Source organism: Delphinus delphis, chromosome 5, assembly GCF_949987515.2.
Source record: "Delphinus delphis chromosome 5, mDelDel1.2, whole genome shotgun sequence".
Classification (NCBI taxonomy): domain Eukaryota; kingdom Metazoa; phylum Chordata; class Mammalia; order Artiodactyla; family Delphinidae; genus Delphinus; species Delphinus delphis.
The window spans coordinates 109670384-109692578 of NC_082687.1; the positions used below are offsets into that span (position 1 = coordinate 109670384).

At 41.6% G+C, this 22195-nt stretch overlaps 1 protein-coding gene across 3 annotated transcripts in view; it reads right to left on the minus strand.

Moving 5' to 3' along the window:
• The window catches only part of ELOVL6 (ELOVL fatty acid elongase 6), a 134596-nt gene extending 116199 nt beyond the window's left edge, over positions 1-18397 (minus strand). The window contains exons 1-2 of one of the 3 annotated variants that reach the window (XM_060012889.1): positions 18078-18397; positions 17803-17923 (exon numbers count right to left, since the gene is read on the minus strand). In XM_060012889.1, the coding sequence (XP_059868872.1) occupies positions 17803-17891 (89 nt within the window). In that variant the 5' untranslated portion in view covers positions 17892-17923; positions 18078-18397. The other 2 variants (XM_060012890.1, XM_060012888.1) reach the window with 2 other exon arrangements.
• Positions 18398-22195: the final 3798 nt, after the last annotated feature.

Genomic DNA, 22195 nt, shown 5'->3' on the forward strand with positions numbered 1-22195 from the left:
ACATATTCACCAGACTGGATCTGCTTTTCCTCTGTTAGACCTGTTAGTCATGGATGCAAAATCCACAGGTATAGAATATATTTAAAGCACAGGAAACTGCCATGTAATATACCATGATCTTTACCTGTATTTTTACTCTCACCCTAGAGTTGCTACATCTAAGTATCTAAATCAATCCCAAGAAATTAATGCAGTGAATGAACATAATTATTTCTCCAGAGTGCAATTAACTCCTAGGACACTTGCTGTCTATTAACCAAACATTCCTATCTCTTCTTCATATGTTCTAATGTGATCTTATGGACTGTATAATCTAGGAATGTGTAAATTCAACATATTTTATAATTTCTGCTCACACTATAAGTAAAATTTATAATTAAGAAACTAAAAAGACAAACAGAATCATTGTTGGGCTCACAACATGATTTGGGACATAAAATTATATAATGTTCTTGTCCATAAAACGGGGATGAAAATTCCTAGCTCACAGTGTTGCGTTGAGGGGACCATGAGACAATGTGAACGTACTGGGTAAAATGTTCAATATTGACACATTAACATCAATGATAATAACATACCTAAAACTTATATAGCACATAGCATTAGTGAATACTTCACACACATTAATTCATTTAATCAAGGCAACAACTCTACCAGGTCAGTATTATTTTCCACATTTTACAGATAAGGAAACTAAGGTTTAAAAAAAGATATGTTGGGCTTCCCTGGTGGCGCAGTGGTTGGGAGTCCACTTTCCGATGCATGGGACGCGTGTTTGTGCCCAGGTCTGGGAGGATCCCACATGCCGCGGAGCGGCTGGGCCCGGGAGCCATGGCTGCTGAGCCTGCGCGTCCGGAGCCTGTGCTCCACAACGGGAGAGGCCGCGGCAATGAGAGGCCCGTGTACCGCAAAAAAAAAAAAAAAAAAAAAAGATATGTAACCTCCCCATGGTTACAGACCTAGTAAGTGACTGAACTGAACAAGGATTCAAACCTAGCAGAATGTGGCCCTAGTGTCACTATATCATCCCTCGGTATGATATTACTAGCACGTGTTATGCGATCCAACAGAGACAATAATGGCTACTTATTCCAAAGTAGTGCCATGCTTTGGAAGGTTAGGTAAGATCTGCATTGAGTTTACGTACCGAGTTACTGAAGACGAAAAGACTTTTGCTCTTTTAAAGCTGCTAGTTTTCTTTTTCCTTCTAAGAATGATAGAAAATATGTTGATTGAAAAGAATGACATGTGTCTCCTGAAGTTTTCCAATGTCAGCTAGAACATTACATTAAAGAAACATAGTTCTGCTTACAATTTGGTGAAGGAAGTATTCAAGAACAGGGAAAAATGTTCCATTCCATATTAAGAAAAAAAGTCAGGTTACAGAAAAATATGGTATGAACTCTATGAAAATATTTTTGTTAAAAACAGAGAGATGGAGAGATGGAAAGAAAGATGTTTAAAAAGATTTACACCAAAATGTTAATGTTTATCTCAGGGTAATATTTGCTTTCTTATTTTTGCTTATTTGTGTTTCCTAAATTTTCTACAATATGTAACTTAAAGTTACTTGCACCAGGCCTATCCACTGAATGAAGAAACTACAACTGATAGTTTATTCCTTTAAAAAATGTTTCTGTGACAGTACACATCTTTGCTTTATCAAGATGAATCCTAATGCTTCTCTACATAAGAAAAGTCTTAAGAAAAAAGTAAAGATTTTATGTATATCTCCTAATTCTAGGCCTCCAGGTGCATACAATTTGATGAAAAACAATACATACATATATTTCAGAAACTAGGGTGGAAATATTAAATATTTAAACTCAGCTGAACTCATGAGAAAACAAGAGTATTGCTTTTCATTTTCACATGAAAAAAACAATTTAAGCCAACTACTGAAGACAATTGGCAAGCTATTGATGGTCTGGCCCGAGATCAATGAAAACACAATTTATAGCAATACTTCGGAAAACTACTACATTCCAAATGTCCTAGACTTTGCATATAAACAAGACATTTGGAGCTGTTATATTGTAACTACCTTAGGAAAACAGTTTAAATCTATTAGAGCATATCCAGATAGGACAGACTATAAACATAAAAGAGACTACGTATTCTTCCCACTAAGTAAAATTTAATCCTGAAAGGGGGATCCAATTGCACCAATTTTTGTTAGAATCTGTATTCCACTGTGAGAAAGTAGGACAAGCATAATTCACCAGCTTGAGTCCCTATACCCTGGTCCCTTCAGCGTTGCTCGGACAAAAAGAGCCTCTGGACACCAAATACTTTTGGGGGAAGAAACAATCTCCACAGAAAGTTTAGTCTGATGATGCAATAGATCTCTGAGGCCGAACTTTTTGTTCCTTAGCCACGATTAATTCTCTTATAATGGTAGAGTTTTGTTTTTGTTTTTGTTTATTCTATGTAGTTTTCCATTGTGAGTGTGTTATTCTCTCTCTATAATAATGCAAGTTCAAAAAACCAGCTGTTTTGCCTTAATTATCCACATAAAATACCCCCAATCCAAGCCTACACAGCAGTTACAGGATGTTGAGGAGGGACTGGCATCAACATTTGCCCAATTTTTTAAAAAGCCCAATAATTAATACTTATTTTTTAAATTATTATAATATTCATATTATATGGCATTGAAATGGAAGCCTATTTTCAAAATAAAGTATAAATACATATCAAGCATTTAAAGTATGTGAAAATTTGCTTGAATGTTTAAAAATGTATCAAAAGTTTATAATGTGAAAATTCCTGTTGTAATGTTTTAAAATGTCAGATACAATCATATAGCCCTCACTCTCCACCAGTCAGAAATGTATATATATATTTAGAGATTGTGCTAGTCAGAATGTTTCATACTTGGTGAATTGTAATTTTGGTATTAGGCTCATAAACGTGTTGTTCTAGAATATGAAACAATGTATAATTTCTTATGCTTTATTTTAGGGTAGTTTTCAAATTAAAAAAAAATAAATTTCTGTAATAGGAAAAAAACTTCCCTTAAAAAAGTTACCTGAAGAGAGATAAATGCACCTTTTTTCTGATGTTACAGAAGAAAGTCATAAACATTTAGCAGATTAAATTTTTAAATTTACTTCAAGAAATATTATTTTTGAGGAAATAGTACTTTTAACACTCTTTTAGAAAAATTGAGTCTAATATACCTAATATTTTCCTTATATTTACTATTGTCTTTTTTGCTCCTTTAGGATATTTCTATCCTTCTGCTTATTTTCTTGCATCCAGAAAGAATACTTATTTAAGTTGTCCGGAGCATAAGGGCAGAACTTTTTCTAAATTTATAGGAAGGTTAAAACCAAAAGATCATCATTAAATCAATTACAGAGATTTTAAACTATATCCCATATGATCTGGACCCATTCTCCTCCACCCTCCCTTTTCCTGTGCCCTTTTGTTTGCTGGCTGAGACAATGCTTCCTAGACACAGCTAACTGTAAAAACAAAATACTACTTCTCATGTTCTCACACTGCAATCAATCCCTTGTCTCTCTCTTCTCTCTAACAGCAAGTCCAGAAGAAGCAAGAGTTCAAAGCAATGCCCAGAACTGATAAGATCTCTGCAAAGCAGTCCTGTGGAAAAGCTCTGTCACTGGGGTCCCAACAAGATCCCTGGGACTTCCTACCAGACTAGACACACCAGGTTCTCTGGCTCCACAAGGCCTGGCTTCTGGACTAGACTGGCCCTTTATTGCAGAGAGTAACAAATTCCTTCCAGCTCCTCTAAATCAGGCATTCGATGCCTTGATCTCCCAGGCATTCAGCAGTGCTGGAGTATTTGTTAATGATGTATCCCAGGTACATATGCAGCATCTGTTTCCAGGTGCCACGAGGTCCCTGAGCTGATTACCCGATTCATTTTTTGCTCTCTAGAGACAGGTTTATGTTTAATCTTTTATTGCTATTAGATTAGATGACTATTGTCCCTGGGGAACCTTTGCCATATTAGATACATTCCTGAAACCCAGACATAAAAGTTGTCATGTTCAAGTGAATGTCTGTTATCACCCTTCCTTAAAGAAGCAGGAACCTTTCCTACTAAAAGAATAATCAAACTGTATAATTTAGAAATGGAGAAAGGGAAGTTTTTGTGACATCAACAGTATGACTAATCTCTACCTTAATCTGAGAAAGTGTATTCATTTGAAATAAGAATGTGCAGTTCCCTGTTCTCACAAAATGCCTTTGTGTTTAACTATGTTGCTTAATGTTTATTAAAGTGTGCATTGGTGTTTTACAAAAATGCTTATTACCTTGTATCAGATAATACACCATTATAAAATGAAGCTGATCTTTTACTATGAAGATAGTAAGTACACTATAGTTAATGCAAAAAATGAAAAAATATGACCATATGCAAAATCCCACCACCTATACATACCCAGAATGTAATACAAAAAAGATTATGGAAAACTGGAAGAGCAATAAGAGAAATAACAACCATCATTTTATACAGCTACTTTTTACCATTTTGGTACCAATATTATTTTCTCCCTGACTCTTTTTTTCCTCGTGCATGCAATCCCACTTTCCCCCCAACTTTAGGCAAGCTTTTGACTTCTTTCTGATGGGAGTGGCTGGTTTGGCTGCCTAGAAAAGGACTAATAATCCCCAACAATTAAAATGGATTCACTAAAAATTAGTCATGCTAAATGAATATCTTTCCTCTTAAAAAGAAAATTAGATGAAAAAAAGAAGTCTTTTTATTTTTGTTTCCAGAAGGCACTAGACAGTCTCCCATAATTCACTTAAGGACCGTATAAAGAGGTACTGGATAATAAAGCAGATACACATCCGAGAGTAAATAAACAGCCTTGTGTATTCATTCATATCTGCATGCATCTAGTCAACACACAGTGAGGACAACTATAGCCAAATTCTGTGATAGGCACTGATTTCAAACACAGAAGCGAGAATACTAATCTATTTATGAGCCAAGTGCCAGCAAACCACAGAGAAAGGACAACCGATTTTGGTGGGCGGGGAAGAGAAAGGTTCTGTATTTGAATAGGCCTGGGAGGAAGGCTATTTCAATAGGTAACACTAGGAAGATAATCTGGAGCTGGGATTTTGAATGGCTTTTCAAATCAGTCAAAAGAATTCAGATTTGTCCTATAGACAAGAGGAAACCACTGAAGGTTTTTACCACGGGAGGGACACGAAGGGATCTGTGACTTAAGAGAATGCTGAACGCACGGCAGGAGTTGGAGGTTGGAAAGTGAGCGAGGAGACAAAAAGTAGTGCGGGGGGCCTGAAGGAGGCCAGTGGCAATGGAAATGAACCGAGAGAAAGGAAACTGAGGGCCAGATCACAAAGGACTTGGTTGTGAATTAGAGGGAAGGAGGGAGAGAAGGAGGGAGAGAAGGGTGCTGGGCAGAGTGACGGCCTGGTCCCATGTAGCTAGCTGATAAAGGAGGTGGAACAGGCTAGAAGAGGGAGAGGTGTCCAGTTTGTGAAATCAATGATCTGAGAAGACAGACGCAAAGAATGTGAGATGGAATCAGCACCACCACAGCGGCGCTCCTCGTTAAGGCAAGAATCAGCTGGGAAGATCGGCCCAAATTCCTGGTTAAGGATCGAGGACACGGAGCGTGGTTCTCTAACGTTTTTCTGCCTCAAACTACCCTTTTGTCAGTAGAAAACGAACCCAGTAATTACAAAGAACTGGAGAAGAACCAAGTACCAGCCAAAGCGGTATAATCACAAACAATATCAGCCATCACAAAATACAGGCTCCAAAAAAGTATTCCTGCAAATATGAATGCAGGAACAGTAAATGAAACCAACTACAACTCAAGACAACCCTACTGGTTCAGGGCTAACAGAGTCCTTAAAATCGCCAGAATATCCCACACAATAGGAGCTTTGTATTGTTCCAAAGCACCATGTTGTGGACTTTTTAGCAGAATACTAAATTAGGACTCCCCCCTCCCTCACTGTACTTTCCAATACAGACTTGCTCATTTTAACGTAGAAGTGCCAAATTTTAGTAAGCTTTCATACATTTCTCAGGAGTTTCCTAGTAGGTAATATTTAATTATTCAAAAGTATAGGAGTTCTAATTTTTTATTTTTCAGAAATATCCATGTGGATTACCAGTGAACTGCAGATGATATTCTAAAAAAGAAAGCCTAGAGTGGAGAGAGTAGTCATTTTCAAATGCATACAAGACACTCATACAGAAGTGAGAACAAATTACAGCTAGAGTCAGGACTAAGTACTAATGGACGACCCATGGAGGGTCATAACTTTCAGGTCAATACGTAGAACAGTCTTCAATAATCAGAGACACCCCAAGTAGAATGAGCTTCTACTTCTTCAGCTTCTTGAGGAAGTCCTCAGGTTCTGACAGTGGATAACCAAGTCAAGAATAAGGAATTGCTTTGCCCAGTTAGGACCCAGTCCTAATGGCCACAACACACACAGAAATGCTATCAGCTATGACCTTCTCCGCAGTCAAGAAAAGATAGTTTAAGACACTTGACAGGGCTTCCCTGGTGGCGCAGTGGTTGAGAGTCCGTCTGCCGATGCAGGGGACACGGGTTCGTACCCCAGTCCGGGAAGATCCCACATACAGCGGAGCGGCTGGGCCCGTGAGCCATGGCCGCTAAGCCTGCGCGTCCGGAGCCTGTGCTCCACAACGGGAGAGGCCAACAGTGAGAGGCCCCGTACCACCAAAAAAAAAAAAAAAAAAGACACTTGACAGCCTACCCGTGTCTCTCCTTCTCACCCCAAAAGCAAAGTAAAAATGAAAAACGATGTGGGGCAGAATGATAATCTTTTTTTTTTTTTTCCTGCTTACTACCTTCTGAACGTTGAGATATTCTCAGTTCAGAACAACCAGAAACAATGTAGGATGAGTACAGCCAAGTCTTTTAAATGTATCGAGGTGGAATGTAGTCTGCTTTTTGGAGCTACCAATGAATGAAACCATGGATAAAAATGTTATGTCATTTGTTTCAGATTTGCTGTGCATTACTCAACAAAGAGATAAACCTATCTTAGCAAGTCATGAAATATTTATTGAAACTAGCCAATCCTCAACTTATTTATTCTATCTCTATTAAAAACTTACTTTACTTCAACTTACAAAGAAAAACAATTAAATGTGTGAGGCAGTACATAGTTTTTCAAACATCTTTTAGGTGGATGTCAGCAAAAAAGTTTGGAGAACACTCCTTGAACCCAGAAAATTCCATTAAACCACCTATTTTTTCTGATTAAGGATCACAGTGTTCCTTGACCTCTTAATCTTCTCTTATTTTATAGTCAGTACCAAATGCTGCACTCCTTCGTGGGGACATTTTTCACAAGGACGTAAGTTTCTACCTCCAAGATTTCCTACCTACCAGACAATAAAAGAAAGCAAACATAACTGCTCTGACAGACAAATACTTCAGCAAAAAAGAAAAAAACAAAAAACAAAGCCTGCTTGATTTCCTGGACCATTGGATTATTCTCCAAGTCAAAACTGCTAGTGTTAAAACCACAAATTCCAAGTATCTACAACACTAGGTCTTAAAGGGGAATCACTCTACAGTTGATAGGGGCCCGGTGGGCCAGGCCACATATGAGTTAAGCATTATTCATAATAGGTTAGTTATAAAACACCTCTAATAGCACAGCAAACTTTACCTGTGCTCTCATCACAAAGAGGGGTTGCGAGCTGCCCACTGCAGTGCCACCTCCAGGCCTAGAAGGACAGCTGTTGGTTTGTATCCCCAGGAGTACCCAGGTAAGATTTGAAACTGGCCCCCTTACACTGGAAGCCAGGAAGAGACCAAAGAAAAAGGCAGCCACTCCAGATTGGTAGGTGGCAGGTAACAGGCAAGGGGACTTGTCTTGGGTGGCTGCAAGACAAGTAAATCTTTGCACCCTCCCGCCAGAACTAAGAGTTTATATGCTGTCCTTAAGGAGGTTCAGCCCTGCATACCACCCAGATGGTCTCAACAACACATTACCCTCTCAAGGCTGCATCACTGAAATGGCTCTGGCTGTGGCAATGGTGGGCAAAACTTATATTCCAAGGGCAGGGGAGGGGGTGAAGAGTCTGAATCGCCCAGGTCTGGCTTTCCGGTCAACTGGGAGCCAACGTGCTCTTGATGACCTCCTCCAACCATGTCCAGAGGACTATTTCTAATAGCAAAATATTAGAAACTTAACATGTTCAACCTAACGTGTAAGGGAGTGGTTATCTAAATTAAGACCACACAATACAATATTAAGTAGCCACTGAAAATTATACTTACGGAGAGGTTTTAGTGACATGAAAAACATTTATAATGTAAAGAGGAAACAAAGCAACATATAAAGTTGTAATGAGACAGTAGGTGAATGAAAGTGCCCAGTGTAGTCCCTGGCACGTAACAGAGAACTCAATCTGTCGTTGACATTCACTGAATGATCTAAAGTATATAAAAATCTTGGAAATAAAGCTGAAGGAAATGTGGCAAAATAACAGTGGTTGCCTCTGGATAAGAATTAAAGGTGTTTTTTTCCCTGCATATTTTTTAATGTTTTCATTTCTTTTTTTCTATAGTAAATATTTACTTTAAAATTAGGAAAAGGATTTAAAACTAATAAAACAAAAATGTTCTCTTTAATTCTTCACACTGTAGGAGCTGACCTTTAAGAATAAGGACATCTCCAACCCATATGTGTGTGTGTGTGAGTGGGGTAATATATATATATATAATTTTATTTATTTATTTATTTCCCCCTGTCAACAGGTGTTGGCTATTTACCAGTAGCTACTAAAACCTGCCTGAAGGAAAGCCTGGCTACAGGTAGTACCAGGTGGAAACAGAAGCTCCTAGGGTTTAGAACCAAGCTGAGTGGACAGTGCTCATAGCACAGAGAAGCAGACAAAGTAGGCTTCGTAAGACATGTTCCAAACCTGTATGTCATGGTTTGTTTGAGATAAAATTGGAATATTTTATGATAGAAGCATTATTCAAGGTGACATGGCTTTCTACAATTGTAAAAGTATTGATGGTAATACTTATAATAATTATTAATGATTAAAGTATTTATATCTGCATAGCACAATGCTCATTATAACAGTAATAGTGCTTTTTGTAGTTTTTCTAGCCTTAAGAGTTCAGGATCCACTTAGCGAAAAACAGAATATAGACACTGTGAGATACCAGACTAAAACCACAGGTACCTTCCATGTTTACAGTACTGCCAAGTTTCCAAGGGCATTATTTTATTGATTGAATATTTATTCTCATATGAATAGGGGGATGATAGGGGCCTGGGTGACCAAGCCTTAGTCAAGGCTGGAGCCCATTTCTCCTTTTTTTGTCCCTACATACAAATTCCAACTTGTTTAACCATACTGTGCCTCATCTCCTATGGTGTAAAATCAAAAAGATAATACATCAAAGGGTGGTTGGGAGGATTTAACCATTAACATATATAAAACACTTTAAAAGAATGTCTGCAATCAGTAAACAACTACGTATCAACTATTAGTATCATTACTCCAGAATGAAGAAAATCTACCTTCCTTTCTAAGATCTTGAAATTAAATCTATGTCAAGAAGTCATAAAATTGAGAGAAAACTGCAAACTTGATATTGAGCTTCATACCCTCTTATTGTAATGATAACCACTGCCAGACCAGCTTTTAAATGCTTAAGGCACCCTTAGACTTCAAGAGAAGTCTCACACATTAAAAACAAAAGCTTCAGGATTAAACCTTTTCATCAGGGTCCCCCCCACCCCCCACTGAGCCTCCTGAAACAAGATCATGAAATTCTCAACTTCAAAGAGTTCAATTCCACTGAACCCACTTCACCTGAAAAAGGCAATTACCCCAGTTGGAGCGGGTCTAGCATCTTAAAAACTTTTACATTGTATTAACACCACCTTTATAAGTAGAAGGAGACAGGCAATTGGGCCTACAAGACAGGAAAACTTGAGGGTTTCACCCACTATTACCCATACTGAAGATTTTTTAAAAATTATTAATAATTGGGGTAAATCCAAGTACTAAATGTTCAAATTTTGCAGTTTTAAGACACTTACTAAAATAGTATTATTTAACTAGTTAAAAAAATTGACAAAATAGTCAAATTAGGCTGTATTTTTAGAAAAGTACATTTGGCTTCGGAAGAGGCTTTTTTTTTTTTTTTTGGCCACACTGTGCGTCTTGTGGGATCTTAGTTCCCCAACCAGGGACTGAACCCAGGCCCACGGCAGTGAAAGTGCTGAGTCCTAAACACCAGACCACCAAGGAATTCCAAGGAAGATGCTTTTCTAATAGCAGGAAACACACAAAATGGTCTTTAACGGGGTATCGGTTTTCATTTTTTTAAAAAGTCACTTTAACATGTTTATGTATATACACGTTTGTGTGTACATATATAAACATAAACTTTTCTAAGCAAATGTCTATTCTCTCCTAACAAAGATAAATGATAAACATGCATTTCATTCATCTTGTCTTCTTCAAAGAATGATCTTTTGTACTGCCCATTAAGCCTTAACAGTCAATTCAAAAATTCAGCCTCGGGACTTCCCTGGTGGTGCAGTGGTTAAGAATCCACCTGTCAATGCAGGGGACAGGGTTCGATCCCTGGTCCAGGAAGATCCCACATGCTGCAGAGCAACTAAGCCCATGTGCCACAACTACTGAGCCTGCGCTCTAGAGCCCATGCGCGCCACAACTACTGAAGCCCGCGTGCCTAGAGCCCATGCTCTGCAACAACAGAAGCCACCACGATGAGAAGCCCACGCACTGCAGTGAAGAGTAGCCCCCGCTGGCCGCAACTAGAGAAAGTCTGTGCGCAGCAACGAAGACCCAACGCAGCCAAAAATATAAATAAATATATTTTAAAAAAATTGAGCCCCAGAATTCAAAGGATCATTAAAAAAAAAAACAAAACAAAAAAGTCCCAGGATGGGTGTTAAAAAAATTAAGGGCTGAGGGACTTCCCTGGTGGCACAGTGGTTAGGAATCCGCCTGCCAGTGCAGGGGACATGGGTTCGATCCCTGGTCCTGGAAGATACCAAATGCTGCAGAGCAACTAAGCTCGTGCACTACAACTACTGAGCCTGTGCTGCAGAGCCCACGCGCCACAACTACTGAAGCTGGTGCGCTCTAGGGCCTGTGCTCCGCAACAAAAGAAGCCACCGCAATGAGAAGCCCGCGCACCGCAACGAAGTGTAGCCCCCGCTTGCTGCAACTAGAGAAAGCCCACGCACAGCAACGAAGACACCACACAGCCAAAAATAAATTAACTAATTAATTTAAAAAATAAAATAAAGGGTTGAGCTAAAACATCTGAAATTTATCTTTAAGAAAACGAAGTTATATAATATATATACATATATATACTATATTATATATACATTATACTTTAAAATATGTGATCACAGGTTTGATTAAAAACAGTAGGGGTCCCCTCCCCAAAATACATTATATCAATGATATTTTCCTTATCATATTACAATTAGAAACCCAAAAAAAGCTTTAGAAAGAAAAAAACTAAAATATGAAATCCCAAAGGAAAGAGAATTAACTCATTAGAAAACTGTATGAGTATCTGTCCAGCAAAACTGCTTCTAATCAGCATGTCTAATTATTTATCTCAGCAAAGATAAGTGTAAATCTTTTTCATTTGTACATTATTTTGGGCAGACAGGCTTAAAGTTAAATTGTAGAAAGTTCATAGTGGGTGAATGACTAAACAAAAGGGTTCCTAAAAATACCTGTCGTTCCAATATACTAAGAAAAATAACCTTGAAACTAAAAATCATGAGTTCTCAGTACAGAAATGAATCATGATAAAATTATAAGCTTGAACTTAGATGACTTAACAGGATCTGTGCTTTGGGATGATTTTTGCTCAATGAACTTAAAATTACAAATCCATTCTAGACTCTAGGGCAAACTTTTTTAAAAAAAGGATTAATCTACCTCTAAAATAAAATTATTCTAAGTCAAATATAATTAAGGATGCTGTTGTTTAAAAATTCTGAGTAACCATGCCAACTTCACGCATCTGTACCTGCCTGTATACACACACAATCAGAATACAAATAAAGGAATGAAGTTATGAGCTTTCAATAAAGCCTTGTTATATTTTCAATAAAGCTTTATTTTCAATAAAGCTTTCAATAAAGCCATGTTACAGTTTCATTCAGATTTCCTTAGGTTATCAACAGGAATAATATCTGTGGTATAGGTAACTTTTCTAAGGTAAACTTTCCCAGATAAATGCCTGTGCTCTTCTAACAAAGATAAATGGAAAGTAAGTGGAGCAGACAGATTTGAAGCTAAGAATAAAGGTACAGAGCAAAGGCAAATTGTGTGGGCTGTTGTCTGATTCCTGTTAATAAAGCCAGCTCAGTTCACCTGTATCCAGACACGAAAAATTAAGCGAATCATGGCAACAATTTTTGGATAACTCATCTCAGGAAATATTGGACCTGAAATATCCAATCATTGAACCAAAGATGAATTCTTGATTTGCTGTACTCCTTCATTTTATTTTGTTGGCTTAAGACAGGCTAGACGGTTATTTTATGCTCTCCTAAGTATTTTTAAGTCTCCATCCCTCTCAAAACTTTCCCGCTGACTAGATAGATTCTCCCTAGAAGGAAATACGCAGAACAACTCTTAGATCTGGAGGGGACTGACTTTGGAGTTAAATTCCAATGTGAACCTGACACTTTTAGTATTATCATCTAACATTAAAAGCACCAAGGAGCCTTCTTTAGACCACAAAATTTAACTTCCAATTTAACAGAAGGCCTATGTAAACATTTTACCACCATACGCATAATATTTATTACTAATGCAAATATAGAGATGGATAATCATAAAATAATTTTGCATTATCCCTGGAAATCCTAAAAAAATTCAAAGACTGCATGGATATACATCCTTTTTTTAAAGCTACATAAAAGTTCAGATTAAAGTTCCTTCACAACATTCCATTATTTTCTAGGATCATAACAGATTCCAATTTTCCTCTGTATACTTTTTCTCAGTGTTCTCATTCTTAACCTAGTACATATTAGGCAACATCTCAGTGCTTTCTAAAGTTTATTGAATGAAATGTTAAGTGCCTCACACTTAGGATTTTCAGTCTTAAGGCTAATATGAACTGTGATTTTCCAAAATAAGTGGCAAGCAACACACTGTGTACAATGTGGACACAGTAGTTTCCTAGACAGCTGATCAAATTTGTATTTGCTGTAGTGTCATTGATTAAATGAGACACCGTGGCCTTTTCTGACTCATGACCACAGATTGTACTGTTTTCCAGCCACTTTTCTTACAAAAGCATACAACAGGTCACAAGGAGGATTTTAAAGATCAATGCAAAGCAACTGTCACTACAGGAAGAACAACAGTCTGCATTCTAAAGTTTCATAGACATTACGATGCTATATTTTGAGAAAAATCTAACACAGGCTTATAATACTTCTATAGTTTTTTCATACTGAAATTGTACATTACTTTCCAAACCTCACATATAAGAAAGAACATAAAGATGTACAATTCCTTTTACTGATAGTGTTTCTTTTATTATTTTTCCTTAGTAAAATCCAATTTGTGGATAAAGTTTCCTTAGCCAGACAGTATTTACTTCTAAAAATTCCTACACTATCTTATAGACCCCAAATACAGAACTCAAAATATAAAAACAATAAAACCCTTATAACCATTACCACGGGTGGAGGGAGGGGAGAAAGTCAGAAAAATATACAAAGCTGGATGTGGAGGATGCCAGAGGGGAGCGGGGGAGGGTTTCGTGAGGTTCTAGACAAGCCCTGTGATGACGTCACCTCACATACATAATGTTACAGCAGTCAGCACAGGCCTCCTGCTTTCCTATTGGTGGACACCGTGTCAGCCGACATCAGAAGATAATCATCATTGGCCAGACAATTACAACTGGAGCAACTAGCATCCAGGGCTGCTAGCACAGGCCTGACAGGCTGCTGAAAGAGAAGGCAGAGCCCAGCTGCCCTTCTCACTCAATGAATTTTATGTCACCTTACCAATCACTAGGCGGTTTTGCTCTCTTGATGGCAGCCCTTATAAGTTAAGTCAGCTATTCGTGAAAGTAACAGGTAAAGGCCAGACATCTCATAAAAGAACAAAATGCCTCTATTTTCAATGCCATAAAATCACAAGGGCTTTTCTGTGTAAAATCAGAAGTCAAAAATGCTGTTGAGCTAAAAGCAGGCACTTTCCTCCACCTCATGCAAAACACTTTCATTTACCAGATAATATTACCCAGGATATTTTTAACTTGACATATAATTTCAAGATGTGGCTCAGGATGATTCTCCAAGGTATAATATTTATTACTTTGCATTTCCATAGCTTTTCTAATCTATTACATGTGAAACCACCTGCTAGAAGAGTAAAACAGTCTATAGTATTTATCCTGTGTCTAGAACAATGCATACAGGGTTAATCATTGTTTAAGCAGCAATTAACTTGATAAACTTCCCTCAGTTGAACCCTTTAGTTTATAAAAACACCACTCCAAAAATGGGTCCCATTACACTAATATGTAATAAGGTAATGAATATGGATTATAAGATAAGTTTAATAAAGGCCTTCAAACAATATTCAAAAGGTAGTTCAGACAGCATACTGACAAAACAGCACTCCTGGCCTTCCTCACAATTCTTCAAAAGACAGTAAGTGTAACTTATTTCTGAGAGATAAGTTATAATTCTCTAAATTGAGTTTTGACGTAGCCTCTAAATTGAGGCTATGTCTAAGGGATTTTTAAGGACCACTGAAAGTGCCTTGTCAAAAAATAGAGTAGAAACTTCACAACATTGTGTTCTTCCTCCAGAAGCTATTCAAGCCATTTTTAGTTAATGAGTCTGGGAAAGGTAAGACCTTGTGTTTCCTAAACTTCCCCTGCCCCCAAGAGGGCGTAAGCCTTGGTTATGGAGTGCCTTCTCCTGTTAACAAGGGAAATGAAAAGGAAATCTTCATTTTCTTATATACCTGGTTCAAAACTTTTTGGCTGTTGAGGTTTTGGGGGGAGGCTTATAAAACTGGGACCCAAGGATATTGGGAGAAATACATACACCCTGGGATAAAAGAAGCAAGACAATTAAGGTCAAAGAGAGAAGTCAGGAAGGGGAAACCCTAGTGTGTGACTATGACATAGTATTCAAAACGCAAGGGGAGGCCAAGTATGTTACGCTTCGAGTATTAACAGGTAGTGCTGGCAATAAAATGGACACCCATCATCATTTTAACCCACTAGACAACCCTTTTCGCCAGCATCTGCCAGGTACAATGCACTCTTCGAGGTGCTCCGCAAAATCAAGATTGGAATGAGACAAGAACCAATGCCCTGAAGAGATGATGGTCTAATAGGAGGCACAGACACACATGCAAATATTTAGGCATATGAAGAAAAGCCAAGAAAGACATTGCCAGATTAAAGGTACAGATAAAGAGCTAGGAGGAAAGCGTGGCAAGAGCCCAACAAGCGAAGATTAATTGGCTCACTTTTGCCATTTTCAGTCCCCAGAGAGCTAGGCCCTGTCTGGTTGAGTGTGTACTTGTTGAGCGAGCGGAGAAAAGAGGCGGGAAATGGTACCTGGAGGTGGAGGAGCCACAGACAGTGGCCTCAGAGAAAAGGCAACAAGTGAATAAGAGACAGTATCCACCGCGGAGGGGCACTGGCCCACAGTGAAAACGAGCTGCCGGCGCGAGGGGAGGCCGGCTCCAGAGACGCAGGTTCAACAAGGGTGCAGCAAGCTGGAGACAGGGCGGACGTTAGAAACCACAGAGCGCGCAGGGCCAACGGGGGAGGAAGATGGGCTGAGCCGTGTGGCAAGCGAACGCGACAGACAGCTGCAGAGAAGACTAGAGCCTTCGGCTGGCCCGCCGTGCCGCCCGCCACCCCGGGCCACCGCCCCCGCCCTGCCTTCAGCGCCACCCCCTTCGCGGGAGGAGGAAGTGCCGCTGGAGAAGGTTCCCTTGGTGGCGCCCGAGGGGGCCTGGCCTCCCGGAGCGCCGAGGCCTTAAATGCCTAAACTCCTACTGGATCGAGCCTCCCGGTGCACAGCCGTCTTCCGGACCCACCCTCGGCGCTTTCGGCCTCGGCGGCCCAGGGGGCGCCCCGGCCCCGCGCCCCGTGTGCTGCCGCACTTCCCGGCTTCCCGAGCGGATCGCGGTCCCCTCCTGGCTTCCGGCAGCGGCCCGCAGCGGCCCTCCGGCCCCCGCGCCCTCGGAAGCCCCCAGCCACGCCGCAGCGAGCGTGAGCGCGCAGGGCCGCGCGCCGGGCCGGCCGCGCCCGCCCCAACAGGCCGGGCCCAGTCGGCACGCACGGCGCAGGGGGCGGGCCCGGCCGGGCTGCGGCCGCAAATGGCCTGCCGGTCCCGGGCGGGCTGGCCGGGAGGGAGGAGGCGGGAGCGGCGGCCGAACCCTCCGAGGCTAGTCGCGACTCCCGGGGGCCGGAGAAAAAGACGTTGAACCCCCACCACCCGGTTCCGGTGCACGGCACCCCCTATTGCACCGCTCCCCCGCCCCGGCCCACCGGCGCGCCGGCGTCTCTGGTTTCCCATTGATGAGATGGGGGAGGGAAGGCAGGTCGTGAGGGCGCCGGGGCAAGCGCTCGCGCACGCGGCGGGCGGGATCCCCCAGATCCCAGGAGGGAGCCCCCTTGGCCGGACCCTCTCATTCAGCACCTGGGAGGCTGCCAGCCGCTGCCCAGCTTGGGGGTGCGTTGGGCTTGCTCTTTACTGATCGCCAGACCTGGGGTTAAGAGGAGTAAGAGAATGTCTGCCACAGCAGCTCGATCTACAGGGAAGAAGCGAGATGAGCACACACACCCTCACCCTGTTAAATATTGCAAGGTGACACAGGATCGCTTCCCACACAGGGATTTTCAAAAGGACTGGCGGAGGGACACAGTGAACAAGAAAGATGCTTTACCGGGTTAGAAGTTTGTCTGGGGAAGAGCCCCGAAGGACTCTGCGGACCCGGAGGTTTTTAATCCGTGTCTCAACTCCAGTCAGCAGTTTCCCACTGAATTAGAATTGAGTGTGTCCAAAAGGCGTTTCCGTAAAACAAACTTAATAATGGCGTGGCTCCACTCGCTCGGGTTCATTCATTTTTATTACTGTTTTCATTGTCCCCTCCTCCCCCACTCCCCGCCTCCGTCTCTTTATGAAACCGGAAAGGGATCCGCGTGGGGAAAGGGGTCCAGGAAAGGAGGAATCCGGCCGGGGAGCAGCAAAGAGGAAGACAGTGAAGTAGCAGAGCTGCAAGGAGAAAGGAAGGGCAGGAAGGATGGGGAGAGGGCGAGGACCAGAGAGCTGAGGACGGCGGGCCGGAGAGGGTTAAAGGGAGCAGGCAACTGGGTCCTCCCTCCACTGCCTTTCACACTCTGCTTGCGGGAGGCCAAGCAAGAAAACCCAAATCTAGAGGAAAACAAGGAGTAGCACAGGTAGGGACTGTGGCATCTCTCCCGCCTTCCCTGTAGCACAGACATCTACTCTATGTACACACATATGGTCTATGTTATATAATCTATGTTAAAGATGCATGTGTAGCCACGGTTCACCCAGGGGCACCCACAGACTCACGCGCTTCATGCAGCCCCAATGTCTCCTGCACCCGGGAGACCCGGGAACTCAGCGATCCGCTCACTGCTGCTCGCGGTTCCTCGCTCGATTCACGCCCCAGAAAGGGAGTACCGACATTAAGGCACACCGGGAAGACGCGCAGGGCTCCCGGGGACAGTATCACGCGAAAGCATCACCTACCAGTTTTCCTGCATCCACTGGATGGCTTCATTCTCGTTGAACTGCTTTTCGAATTCATATTCTTGTAAAGTCAACACTGACATGTTCATTGGGGCTGATCTTCGGAGTCGCTACGTGTTCTCTACACAAAATAAAATAATCTGTAAAGCGCTTGATTTCGAGTGCTCGCCTGTCTGCTTCCCCCACCCACCCCCCTAGGTCTTCCCCTCGCCGCTCGGTCTCCGGCAATCGGTCTCCCCCAGCCTCTCTCAGCTACGGTCGGGGTTGAGCATTGCCTGTGCCTCTGCTCCCAGCTCCTCGCTCTGGGACTCTCCTCCTCCGGGCGTCCGCATCCACAGTAGGAGGAAACGAATGCCTTGCGGTCTTAGTGCCCGCACGTTTGTCCATCACCCTTTTTACTTGTCTACGGGGAAATCTCCTCCCCCTCGTGCGATCTGACAAATTAACCCTTTGCGAGGGAGACTGAGAGAGAGACCTCTCTAGCCCTGGGGGGCAGTTTTGTTTCCGTGAAGGTGACTAGGGGAGTAGAGGACGGGCTCGGAGAGGGAGGAAGTGGCCTCGAGGTCATTCACAACCCCCCAATCCCGACCTCGTGGGCCGCCTAGCCTGGCTTTTGAATGAAGTTTCCGAGAACCGAGTGCAGCCCCAAGGCGAGCTTGGCGAGCAGGTGATAAATAGTAAAACCTGCCAGCTCTCTCAAAAGAACTCCAGACAAATTTGCGCTGAAATCCCACGTGAAAGGAACGCACTTCCTACCTCTTGGCCCCCGCCGCACCCTCCAGGTCACTCACCTCTGAGCTCTGGCTTTGACTTACTTTAACCTGGGGCCCGGCCCGCTGAGCTCGCCAATCAGCTGCTGGCTGGGGATGCTGAGGACGAGGGTGGCGGAAAGTCGAGAGTGACTAGTAGCCAGAAGAGGGAGGGAGGTTAGATGGAGGGTTTGGGTACGGGAAAGGGTAAAGTTAATGAGCTGAGACAAAGCGGGGGCAGGAAGTTAGCAGATGGGAGAACTGGACCAACTGGTCCAATGCAAAAACTATTTGTATGCGTGAGAAATTCGCTTTATTTATTGTACGGTGGTAGATGGAACAGAATCACGTTTGAGGAGAGGGCTAAATGTAATGTTGACCTCCACTGATCCCCCAGTCTCACAGCAGTGTTTTAACCTCTGCTTCCATATACACCCATCTTTCTTTTCTCAGAGGGAAAAGTATTTTTTACTCTGTCCATCCCTCCACTCATTCCTCACAAGTTAGGAAAAATGAAATGAGACATGGAGGCATCTGATAATATAATCTATGCATGTAATTGTAAGCTTAAAACATAATAATAGTAAGGAACCTATGCTTTAAAAATCAGGTGGACATTAGGGCCAAGAAGAAAATTCTTTCTCTCTCTGTACCTCCCCACCTCCAAGGCAGTCCAAAGAGAGGGTGTTTTCATTTAAAGTCAGGTGCCTGGAACCACTGAAAAGTGGGAACTGCGAGAAACATCTCTGTAAATGAGGAAGGTATAATAAAAAGCTAAAGAGTTTTAAAAATCCAGTACAACTATATATATATATAGTGTGTGTGTATATGTATATAAATTAATTTATAAGTTGATGCTCCCAAACATTCCATGTACAGGCTTTCCTCATATCTCCATTTAAGGGTGTCATTCTAGAGACTTCTGCAGTGCAAGTCTGAGTGAATTTGAAGGTAAAGCCTAGACCAAAAGACTTGGCAGGCTTTAGGTGGAAGGTGGGTGTGACCTGATGAGAGATAAGGATTTTAGCACAGTACCTGGACCTGTGAGTAATCAATAAATATTTGTAAAGTTAAGTGATTAAGTAAGTGAAAGGAGGGAGGGACGTGAGAAAGGAATCAGGTGTGAGAAAATCCAGCGAATGTTTTGCTGTATATTGCAAGGATAAGTCCTACTTTTGCCTTAAAAGGATTCCATTTTTAAACTGAGTACTATTCTCAGTACTCAGGCATCATATCAATTTTAAACTGGTATGAGAAATTCTCATTTACTATGTTTCTTATTCAAACAATGTCTGTTATTACCTGTTTATTTTCTGAAGATGGAGTTGGGGTTATGCTAAAAGCAAATATCTGATTTGTTCTTAACAGTGTCTGAAGAAAAATTACTTTAACATGGAAGGTAAGTCCCTATTTCTTGACCTTTAACGTGGACACTTGCCAAAAATGGTAGATTCGTGATAGTACTACGTGCTGTCGAGGGTGTTCAGAACACGCACTGTCAGTGGTAGTGAAAGCTAGTGACTTCACCTGGAAAGCAATTTGGCAGCCTTTTAATCATTTTAAATACACTTATCCTTTGACCACTTATTTACTAGATATTGCATGAGCCTGTGATCTTCTGAGCTCGTGGGAGTCAGGGGAAGAAGAGAGACAGGACTCCTGCTCTTTTGGAGCTCACCTTCCAGAGCAGAAGGCAAAATAATTTCATATAAGGTGACGTCCTAAGATTAAAATTAAATAGCATCATCTGAAGACATGGGAGTGCTCATGTAAAGCCCCAAAGGCTTCACTGAGAAGGTGACTATGTGTGTGTAAAAAATTAATACACAGAAATCTCAATTAAATAGAGTCAGGAGACCAGAAGGGGGAGCTCTCCTGCCCCGGGACCACAGCAGAGCCCAATAGGAAGAAGAAAGACTTCTCTTTTTTTCCTGGCAACTACTCAATCAATGAAAAGCCATGGACTCTTTGTTTACTACTGCCCTCCCCACTTCCTTTTCCCCTCTATCAGAGTGTTTTCCTTCCCTTTTTCTCTGATGACTTGCATGTGGTTTGTCATGGCTGCACACCAGGAATTGCAATTCTCTGTTGATCCTGGATAAACCCACCTTTACTGGAGTAATAACCACCAGTCTATTTGTTTTTGATCAATAGTTGAAACCACAGTGACAAAGAGTCAGCTACCTTTTGCAGAGTGTTACAAGAAGCAAGAGCAAGTAAAAATGCCCTAAAGTAAGAAATGAGTTTGCAGGACTGAAGACAAAAGGCTGGTGTATCTCTAGGTCATAAGGAAGGAGTGACTGACAGGTTGGAGAGGCACGCAGGGGTCAGGTCTTGACTGACTGGTAAATCAAGATAATTGGATTTGATTCTAACTGCAGTCGGGTGGGGAAAATATTAAACGGAATAGCAGGATAAATCCTAGTAATTCCACTACTAGGGACTTACTCTGTGGATACACTCACAAAGACAGTTTAGATATACGTATAAGATGTTGTTCAGCACTGTTTGTAATAAGAAAACACTGGAAATAATAGGGGGCTAACTAAATGATGGCTAATATTAACTAAATGATGGCAAACTCTTATAATGGAATATTATAAAGCCTTTTAAAAAGAAATGGTTCTGGGGCTTCCCTGGTGGCACAGTGGTTGAGAGTCCACCTGCAGATGCAGGGGACACGGGTTCGTGCCCCGGTCCGGGAAGATCCCACATGCCGCGGAGCGGCTGGGCCCATGAGCCATGGCCGCTGAGCCTGCGCGTCCGGAGCCTGTGCTCCGCAACGGGAGAGACCACAACAGTGAGAGGCCCGCGTACCGCAAAAAAAAAAAAAAAAAAAAAAAAAAAAAAAAAAAAAAAATGGTTCTGTAGGTTGCAATACCCAAAGAGCTTCCAGAAATTTTTTTAAGGAAAATTAAAAAACAAGGCACAGGATATTTTGTATAACGATACATTAAGAAAAATATTTACAAATGTACAGTTTTTTTTGGGAGGTGGGGAAAGACAATTTGTTGGTGATGTACATATCTGGGGAAAGACCTGGAAGCAAACTAAAGAGAGCTCCTATCGTTTATTTTTCCACAGTATTTGAATTTTATGTTATATTGTATTCCATTAAAAAAAAAAGTCAAGAGAGGACTTTCCCTGGTGGTCCAGTGGGTAGGACTATGCGCTTCCAATGCAGGGGGCCCGTGTTTGATCCCTGGTCAGGCAACTAGATCCCGCATGCACGCCGCAACTAAGATTCTGCATGCCGCAAGCAACTAAGATCCATGTGCCGCAACGAAGACTTGGCGCAGTCCAATTAATTAAATAAATAAATATATATATATATTTTTTAAAAAGCTGTATGGCCTTAAAAAAAAAGAAAGTCAACAGGAGTTAGTTGAGTAGCGAGATAATGGGTTATTTTTCTATTAGAAATAAAATATTTTAAATGGTGATTTTTCTATATTTATTTTACATTGCAAAACATACACTAAGACATGGCTATTTGCTTAGATCTTCTTTTCTTGCAGAGGGGCTATAGAAAGTTAGGAAAGATGGAGGGGAATGTTGGGAGGGTGTCCAGCAACACCACTAGGAATTTTTATGAAAAGATTTATTGTGTGTGTCTCTGAACATAACCAGGTAGGTAGTTAACA